Raw genomic sequence first — 8716 nt, forward strand, 5'->3', positions numbered from 1 at the left:
CCCCCTAAAAACCGGCGGCGGGCGAGGCCGCCAAGGCGCGGCGTGCTCCATCCATTGCCTTTTATGGTAATAATGCGAGAGGGCGCGGGGACTTCCTTTGTCCCAAATCCGTGCGGTGCCGAAATCTGGAAGGTGCCGCACCCTCTAGCGGGCGCTGGGCGAAGCGATGCTGCGCCAGCAGGAAGGAAATGGGTGGGGAAGGCCTTGGCCACATCGCCTTCCCTTCCCTGCCTGCTGCTCTGGGGATGGGGCTCGTTGGCCAGTGATGCTCACGTCTCTCTTTCTCTCTTCTTCTTCCGCAGTCAGCCATGGATGATGATATTGCTGCGCTCGTTGTTGACAATGGTTCCGGTATGTGCAAGGCCGGTTTTGCCGGGGACGATGCCCCCCGTGCTGTCTTCCCGTCCATCGTTGGTCGCCCCAGACATCAGGTAGGTGGCTGGGGTGCTCCGTTACCGGACAAAAAAAGGGAGTTTTTGGTGGAAGCGGTTTCCCTAGAGGCATTGAGCTTCAAGAAGCCCTTTTATTTGGCTTTAGAGCACAAGAGGCTTTGTGCTGCAACACAACTGGTGGGGAATACAGCCTCCCGCAGAGCTTTTGTGCGGTGTGTGTTGGGGCAGTTGGCTGAATGCCTTTCTTGATAGAGTGGGAGCAGCAGAGGGAGAGTAATTGGAGACCCGGCTTTGGGAAAAGCAGATTATCCACATAGTGGGGCTTGCCTTTCAGCTGTACTTACTGCTTATTCTTTGTCGTGCAGGGTGTGATGGTTGGTATGGGCCAGAAAGACAGCTATGTTGGTGATGAAGCCCAGAGCAAAAGAGGTATCCTGACCCTGAAGTACCCTATTGAACACGGTATTGTCACCAACTGGGATGACATGGAGAAGATCTGGCACCACACTTTCTACAATGAGCTGAGAGTAGCCCCTGAGGAGCACCCTGTGCTGCTCACAGAGGCTCCCCTGAACCCCAAAGCCAACAGAGAGAAGATGACACAGGTGTGTAAAAGCTCTAGGGCTTGGAGCTACAGCAGATGCTGCTGCAGGCCAGCTCTCCTCTTCCATGTTGTCATCTCTCCTCCTTCACCACTATTCTCCCTTTTTTGCCATCTTTACAGGGTTTTCCTTTCCTGACCTGAGTCTCCTCTTTGCTGGACCTTGACAGGTTTTGTTTGCTCTTCTAAGCTGTCTTTCTCTGAGACCGAACTAGCAACTTGTCTAACTGCTGTTTCTGACTAGACACACTAATCCATTTACCAGCCTTGAGTGACTGTACTGTAGCTCACTTGGCGTTTGATCTGTTCCTTGCTGTGACATGTGGATGGGTCTGTTGTGGTGCTGTCCCTGCTCAGGCTCTGGTCTGGCAGGTGTGGGGAGAGACCAGGCAAGATAGGCGTGGGCTTCGAGGGGGAGTGGAGAGAAGCCCCTTACCTAGGGACAAAAGTAAAAACCACTTGCATGGACTTGGTGTAGACCTGTAGCTAGAACCCTGGTTTTTGCTGTTGACTCAACCCCTTCTTTTTCTCTCCCTAGATCATGTTCGAGACCTTCAACACCCCAGCCATGTATGTAGCCATCCAGGCTGTGTTGTCCCTGTATGCCTCTGGTCGTACCACTGGTATTGTGATGGACTCTGGTGATGGTGTTACCCACACTGTGCCCATCTATGAAGGTTATGCCCTCCCCCATGCCATCCTCCGTCTGGATCTGGCTGGCCGTGACCTGACGGACTACCTCATGAAGATCCTGACAGAGAGAGGCTACAGCTTCACCACCACAGCCGAGAGAGAAATTGTGCGTGACATCAAGGAGAAGCTGTGCTACGTCGCCCTGGATTTTGAGCAGGAGATGGCCACAGCTGCATCTAGCTCTTCTCTGGAGAAGAGCTATGAACTCCCTGATGGTCAGGTCATCACCATTGGCAATGAAAGGTTCAGGTGCCCTGAGGCCCTCTTCCAGCCATCTTTCTTGGGTAAGTCCAACTCTTCTAGGATACCTTCTACCCCTCAGTGTTCTTTGTGTAAAGGGTGACCTGGAGACCACGGCAGCGAGTTACCATGTTACTGCTGGTCCATAGTAAGGTCTGTGCTGTCCCACCATTAGCCTTGCTTTCCACACAGCCTAAAGCAGTTTGAGGGACTTGGGACAGTAGAACAGGAGGTTGAGCCTGTCAGAGCCATGGCTTTGTAGTGCCTTCCCACTGAACTACTCTTGGTTGCCCACAGTAGGTTCTCAGGCTTCCTTGGCTGTGTCTGAGCCCTTGCTGACTTGAGACTGCTGCTTCTTCACAGGTATGGAGTCCTGTGGTATCCATGAAACTACTTTCAACTCCATCATGAAGTGTGATGTGGATATCCGTAAGGACCTGTATGCCAACACAGTGCTGTCTGGTGGTACCACAATGTACCCTGGCATTGCTGACAGGATGCAGAAGGAGATCACAGCCCTGGCACCCAGCACAATGAAAATCAAGGTAGGATGGAGTCAGGGGAACCTCTCGGCACCCCTCTTAATGCTGAAATGCGGAGTGGGTGGAGAGGGGTAAGCTAAACTGCTAGGAAAAAAATAGAAGCCGTAATTCTGTGTCTGGTGCAGCCTAAATGGCCTTGCCCTGGAGAAGATGGCATCCACCCAACCATATGAATAATGGGATTAGTGTAAATACTGGCTGCAGAGGAGGGAGGTGGGGGTGTGAGTGTGTCTTAAGCCTGTTTGGACTTTGTGGTATCTTGGCTAAGGCTAGATAAGGGAATTAGGCAGCTCGGTCTTCCAGGGCCGTGCGTGGGCAGCGAGTGTAGTGTGACACTGCATCTGTGACCAATTCCTCCTCTTCCCTGCAGATCATTGCCCCACCTGAGCGCAAGTACTCTGTCTGGATCGGAGGCGCCATCCTGGCCTCCCTGTCCACCTTCCAGCAGATGTGGATCAGCAAGCAGGAGTACGACGAATCCGGACCCTCCATTGTCCACCGCAAATGCTTCTAAACCGGACTGTTACCAACACCCACACCTTTGAAATGAAACCCATAAATGCGCATAAAACAAGACGAGATTGGCATGGCTTTATTTGTTTTTTTTTTGGCGCTTGACTCAGGATTAAAAAACTGGAACGGTGAAGGTGTCAGCAGCAGTCTTAAAACGAAACATGTTGGAGCGAACGCCCCCAAAGTTCTACAATGCATCTGAGGACTTTGATTGTACATTTGTTTCTTTTTTTAATAGTCATTCCAAATATTGTTATAATGCATTGTTACAGGAAGTTACTCGCCTCTGTGAAGGCAACAGCCCAGCTCGGAGGAAGCCTATGCCACTTACTGGTGTTAGGTTATAATTGCTTGTCTGTAAATTATGTAACCCAACAAGTGTCTTTTTGTATCTTTCCGCCTTAAAAACAAAACACACTTGATCCTTTTTCTGTTCGATTTGTCAAGCAAGCAGGCTGTGTTCCCCAGTGATAGATGTGAATGAAGGCTTTACGGTCCCCTGCAGGGTCTAGGAGAAGTGGTGCCAGTATGTGGGGGAGGGAGGGGCTACCTGTACACTGACTTAAGACCAGTTCAAATAAAAATGCACACCATAGAGGCTTGACTGGTGTTGATTGTTCATTTTCTTTCTTCCATGCCACTTCTTGACAGTTACTACATGCTCTGATCTAGCCTTGCCGGGCTGCACAGGTCTGCTATCTGACGGGGGGTGGATGCTGGTGCTGCGGGTTGTCTGGTGTGCAAGCCAGATGGTTCGTGTCGATACAGTGGGGAAGAGCTGAGCCTGCCAACCCTGCAGGTCTCCAAGCTCTCCAGATAACTGCCAGTGTGTGCTACAGGGAACTGCTGGAGGAGCTGGGCTTCCTGGGGATCCAAATGCACCTTCTGAAATGCCCTGTGTGTCTTTCCTTAATGGTGTGGTGTGAGCAGCTTTGGCCTGATGAAAGCAAGTGGGGTGGTAGTGATGCCATAAACATCATATTAAAGCAGCTGGCTTTTCCCTTAGGCCAGGCTCCTTTGGCTAGTCTGCAGCTCTGAATGGCCCATGGGGCCCTGTCCCTTCTTCTCCCTGCCTTTGTCTGTCCTCCTGGTTTGGCCTGGGTTCAGGCTTGGGAGACTCTTGCTCTCTGGCAGACTGCTTGTTGGGTGGAGCAGCTTTTGGGTGAAAGCAGGAGAAAGTTTTTTGTGAGATGGAAAAAAAGGACTTCAGAGAGTAGGGCCACTGGGCTGTTAAACAGGGCTGGGCAGGGGTGGGGCTGGGAAAAGGGTGTAGGGAGGGAGGAAGCTCTTGCATGGTGAGTGATACCTGCAGCTCCAGGACTTGCTGTTTGCCTCTAGCCCAGCCTCTGCCAGAATGGAGATTTGCACGGCTTCTTGGCTCTGCCCTTGTCTGTGCTTCCGAACCTTCTGTGAAGCTTCAGCCTTGTTTGATGGATCATGTTTTCCTGTTTCATAAAAAGGAGGAGCCACAGCAGGGACCCTCACCAAGCCGTGCTTGGAGCTGAGACCCTGTTGGGCACAGCAAAGCCTGCAAGCCTTGGGAGATGGAGCTGCTGCTGTGGAAGGAAGGAGATGGAGAGGACCACGGCTGCCAGGTCAGGGAGCAGGGAGAGCAAAGCCAGGTAACACAACTCAGGCAGGCCAGACCTTGGAGCCTCGCTCACAGGCGTGCTGGCTTCCCAAGCCTCCTCCAACCTGCCAGTCTTTGAAGAGCTAATGGCTGTGATTGTGTCACGCTCACAGCAGATGAAAGGCAGGGAACGGGCTCCTGGCTCTTTAATCCTCTGCCTGGCCTGATCCTGCTCTGGCATCATGCTGTATTCAGGGTGGACCTGCCGGTTTCTGCCCTTCATCTCCCCAGTTTCCTTCCCAGCCGCCCCGGGTGCTGTAGGAGCCTGGCAGGGAGGTAGGTGCAGACACTGGGCTGGGCAGACGGGTTACTGGAAGCACCAGTTTGCAACAGGGGAGGTGAAACAGGTTGGAGCAAGGCCCAAACTTGGGCTTATAACCTGAGGTCTTGGGGAAATGGGATGAGGAGGACGCAATGGCAGCTCTTGGGGAGGGACCTGGTGGGAGCGGGGCAGGAAAAAGGCCAGGAGGCAAGAAGAGATGATGGCAATAGGGAAATGGGGCGCCTTTCTTCAGCCCTCCCTGAAATGGTCATCGATCGCTGCGGAAGAATGCATTGAGACACAAAGAATAGAAGAGATGATGGTGGTTGGTGAAGGAGAAAACACAGAGCAGCAAAATGCCGGGGGTCGAGAGGAGCTCAGGCAGGCAGAGGTGCGGGCACAGGGAGAAGGCGAGCGATGGGCTGGTGCAGAGCCACTGGACACAGGGGACTCGGGCTGGTTTTCATGCTCCAGAGTGCAGCAGGCAAGGCTTTCTGTTAATTAACACTTTGCAGGGTGTTTTTTCTCCTTTTTTCTTATTTCACTTGTTGTTCCAGGCAACCAGCCCCCCCAGTAAAATGAGGCTGAGCCTTTCACAGCCCTTCCTGATGCCTCTCCGGTGTGAGGCCGTGGCGTGCACAGCTACTCTGCAGGCTGCTCCAGCAAGGCTCAGTTTATTCCTCCTCTGGGCCATTACATGCTGGAGAAAAGAATGTGGTGCCGGGCAGGGAAGCCTGTGAGCATTACTCACTGCTTCCGACTCTGTCGAGCAGGGGGGAGCCCGGGGTGGTTTCCTCTCAGGAACACCAGACGCTGGAAGAGGAGGGATTTTTTGTTTTAACCACAGTTTCTCCATCATTGCATTTTGGAGGGCTTGGTTTCCCCTCACTCTTTCACAGAGGTGGGGAAATGCCGAGGGGCCTGTCACAGAAAGAGTGGTAGAGGAGTTGGTTTAGCCATGTCCTGGCTCTTGAAGCCACCAGCCATGGGCAAGACTCAAAGGAGAAGATGTGTAGGAAACCCTGTCTACCTCCTCCTCCTCTCCAGCACACAAATAGCCAGGGGCTGTGGGGAGACCAAGATGTTTAAAAAAGCCACACTGGGGCCAGGCTGAGCATGTCCCCCCGTCTGGCTCAGCGGTGGTGACGTACCAGGATTTCTCAGGCTGCAGAGATGGCGGGACTCGGCTGTACATCCTTGTAAGCCACTCAGTCCTTCCTCGCCTCCCTTTAGCTGCCCGAGGGAAGCTGGGTCAGCTCAAGGGAGCTGAGCAAACATGTTTTACGCCCTTTCTTCCCCCCGCGCTCCCAACTTTCGCTCCTGCTGGAGACAGTCAATGGCACTTCACCTGCAATTAGCTGGTGACCTGGAAAGTCACCTCGCTGAGCCACTTATGGAATCAAGCCACCGCCAGGAATTAGTGATGTCCTTGGCAAAGGAGACGGTTGCGGCTCTCGGGATTTAGCCCTGAAGGGCCTCATTGTCTCTTAGCTGTGTCAGGGAACGTTGACCAAAACCAGTCCCTGGCTGGGAGGGGTCCCATCCTCTCCTTAGCGAGCGTGTGCTGCTGCTTCAGGAGAGGTGCCAGCTGGCTGCATGCAAAAGTCCCAGGAAATCCCAGAGCATTCAAACAAAACTGGCCTCCTCGCAGAAGTCCCCTCCGAGGGTGCAAAGCATCAGCTTCAGAAAATGGGCTTTCCGAGGTATCAGTTCAGGGTTAGGACTGTGACTGTTGGCTGTGCTTGAGGCAGGAGGAGTCCTGGTCTTTGAAGCTGGTCTTTGCAGAGGGATTGCTGACCTGGAGCCTGCCTGGCTTGTATTATACCCATCGGTAATCTACTTTAGCAGGCCTTATGGTATTAAACCGTATCAAGTACTGAAAATCACTTACAGCAGTGGAGCTAGCAGCTCACCCAAGCATACCAAGTGCTCTGGCCACTGTAGTCCAGCTGGGCTTTAGTCATGCTGACAAAACAGATGAGAGGTCCAGACTGTATCAGTCTTAAGAAGACTCAGAGGGGAGAAATGACCCAAGACTTTCCAGAGGGAAAAATATAAAAACCCCAGGTCAGTCTGGCCTTGAACAGTCGAGAGATTTTTGTCTCATACAGAGCAAAATATCTTGATACTAGCATGAATTTGTTTGCCCTCCTGGACTGGGACAGCACGGTATGTACCTGCCTTCTTTGGGCTAAGAAAATGGTGTATTAGTCATACGATGAACAAAGTCTGCCTTGAGATGGCCCAGCCCTGAACTGAGCCCATCTTGACAGAAGGCTCCCAAGTGCCCCACACTGAGAAGAGTGTTCCTGAAGCGAGGTGCAGCAGGGAGGGTTTCTCCTCTCAGTGGCTGGCTACCTCCCAGCGCCCATCAAGAGAAATGCCAGAGTTCGGTGTAGCTGTTTGTCTCCTTCCTCTTTAACCGCCCACCTAATGTCCTGCTGCTGCCCTGTGTTCAACCTCCGTGTCTTATCTACACTGCCACATTGCTCATTTATTTGGTGGATCATGGGTCCAAGTGCAGCTCCTCTTACAACTTGCTGCAAGCCTGGTTTCTCCTCAGGAGGATCTTATACCTATCTCTGTTCCCAGTTCTTATTTGGGGTTGTCTACTGCTGTCTGGTCCATGTACGCCCCAGGGCTGGAGGGAACCCATGGCTAGTCCTAATGCAGGCTGCTCCAGCCGATCTGGCTCCCTCGGCAGGGCTTTTACTCTACTTATGGGCCTTGCTGGTGATTTTATTTACCATTTGCATTGGAAATGCAGGTCTCCTCCAGCCTGGTCTGTGTTTTCCCTGATGACTGCAAATACGGTAGGTTGGTATTTTTCCCAGATGTTAAACAGGTCGGTCTTGACTGAAGGGCCTCCGGATTTAATTTGTCATTACTTTCTATTTAAGTGTAACACATGACAAACAAAGCAGGTACAGATTCACTTACTGAGGCTCTCCCTCATCTAAGGGCTAAGAGGGATTTTCCTCTTCAACTCCAAAGCCTTGTCACAGGCCTAGAAGCAAAACAGGTAATCAAGACTTCAGGCACTTGCTATTTCTAATGAAACCCCAGTCCACCCCTAATCTAATTCATGGCCTTAAATGGCAATGATCAAGCAGGAAGAAAGCAACAACCTATTCATCTTCCTTTGTGGGTCATCTTTAAAACACATTTTCTATGAACAAAGTTCCCGAAGCATACACCTAACTGGAAATTCCAGCGCTCCGGTCCTGTCTGTACTTGAGATTTGGGATGAGAAGCGAACAGTAACAGTGCTGAGCCAGCTGCTCCCCTTGGACTTTGCTGTGTGCCATGGCTGCACTCACAGCAGCCCTGGATGGCTTCTGCACAGTCCTCTGTGCGTCAGCAAAGCGAAGGATCGTATCACACACAGCCAAAGCTAGAATATTTAGCCTGGTTAGCCTCCAGATTGATGATCACTGCATACGTGACCAGTGAACCTGAAGCCAATAGCTTTATATTTAGAGTTTTCCTGGGAGGAAGGGGGTGGTACCTGCTGCCCCCCTGTTAGCACCAACCTGTTCAGTGCTCATGGGTGTCCGGTCTTCCACACCCCGGCTGTTTGCAACCCACAGCATGAACCGAGGGAGGATCGTTCTCCCAAATACTCTGCTGCCGCCCTGGAAAAACAGGGCAGTAACGCAGTGAGTGCCCCGGGGGCCACACGGCAAAACCTCTCAGGGTGGCTCCTCACAGAGTGGATTTACATTTTTGGAGCCGACTCAGGGCTTCGTGGGGCGAGAGCTCGGCATGAGTCAGCTGCCGGGGTGGCAGTGAGACCGTGGCTGGGAGCTGCTGAGGGCGAGGGAGGCCGAGCGGCCGCTCGCC

The 8716-nt window shown here is 52.4% G+C and overlaps 1 protein-coding gene across 3 annotated transcripts; it reads left to right on the forward strand.

Moving 5' to 3' along the window:
* The first annotated feature begins 179 nt into the window (after window positions 1-179).
* On the forward strand, window positions 180-3585 carry LOC104156725 (actin, cytoplasmic 1). 3 transcript variants are annotated; one of them, XM_009697275.1, is made up of 5 exons: window positions 180-431; window positions 758-997; window positions 1532-1970; window positions 2290-2471; window positions 2839-3585. In XM_009697275.1, exons 1-5 carry the CDS (start codon window positions 309-311, stop codon window positions 2980-2982), a joined length of 1128 nt encoding a protein of 375 aa, XP_009695577.1. In that variant the 5' UTR covers window positions 180-308; the 3' UTR covers window positions 2983-3585. The 3 variants fall into 3 exon arrangements, with proteins under 3 accessions (XP_009695577.1, XP_009695578.1, XP_009695579.1); XM_009697276.1 differs by having other exon boundaries at window positions 354-444; window positions 786-997; XM_009697277.1 differs by having other exon boundaries at window positions 354-431; window positions 887-997.
* Window positions 3586-8716: the final 5131 nt, after the last annotated feature.

Source organism: Cariama cristata, unplaced genomic scaffold, assembly GCF_000690535.1.
Source record: "Cariama cristata isolate BGI_N322 unplaced genomic scaffold, ASM69053v1 scaffold5363, whole genome shotgun sequence".
NCBI lineage: Eukaryota > Metazoa > Chordata > Aves > Cariamiformes > Cariamidae > Cariama > Cariama cristata.

Coding starts and splice junctions, on each gene's coding strand:
- LOC104156725 (XM_009697275.1), top strand. CDS start 309: ATGGATGATGATATTGCTGCGCTCGTTGTTGACAATGGTTCCGGTATG. Junction 1,971..2,289: donor CTTCCAGCCATCTTTCTTGG/GTAAGTCCAACT, acceptor GCTTCTTCACAG/GTATGGAGTCCTGTGGTATC. Junction 2,472..2,838: donor CCAGCACAATGAAAATCAAG/GTAGGATGGAGT, acceptor TCTTCCCTGCAG/ATCATTGCCCCACCTGAGCG.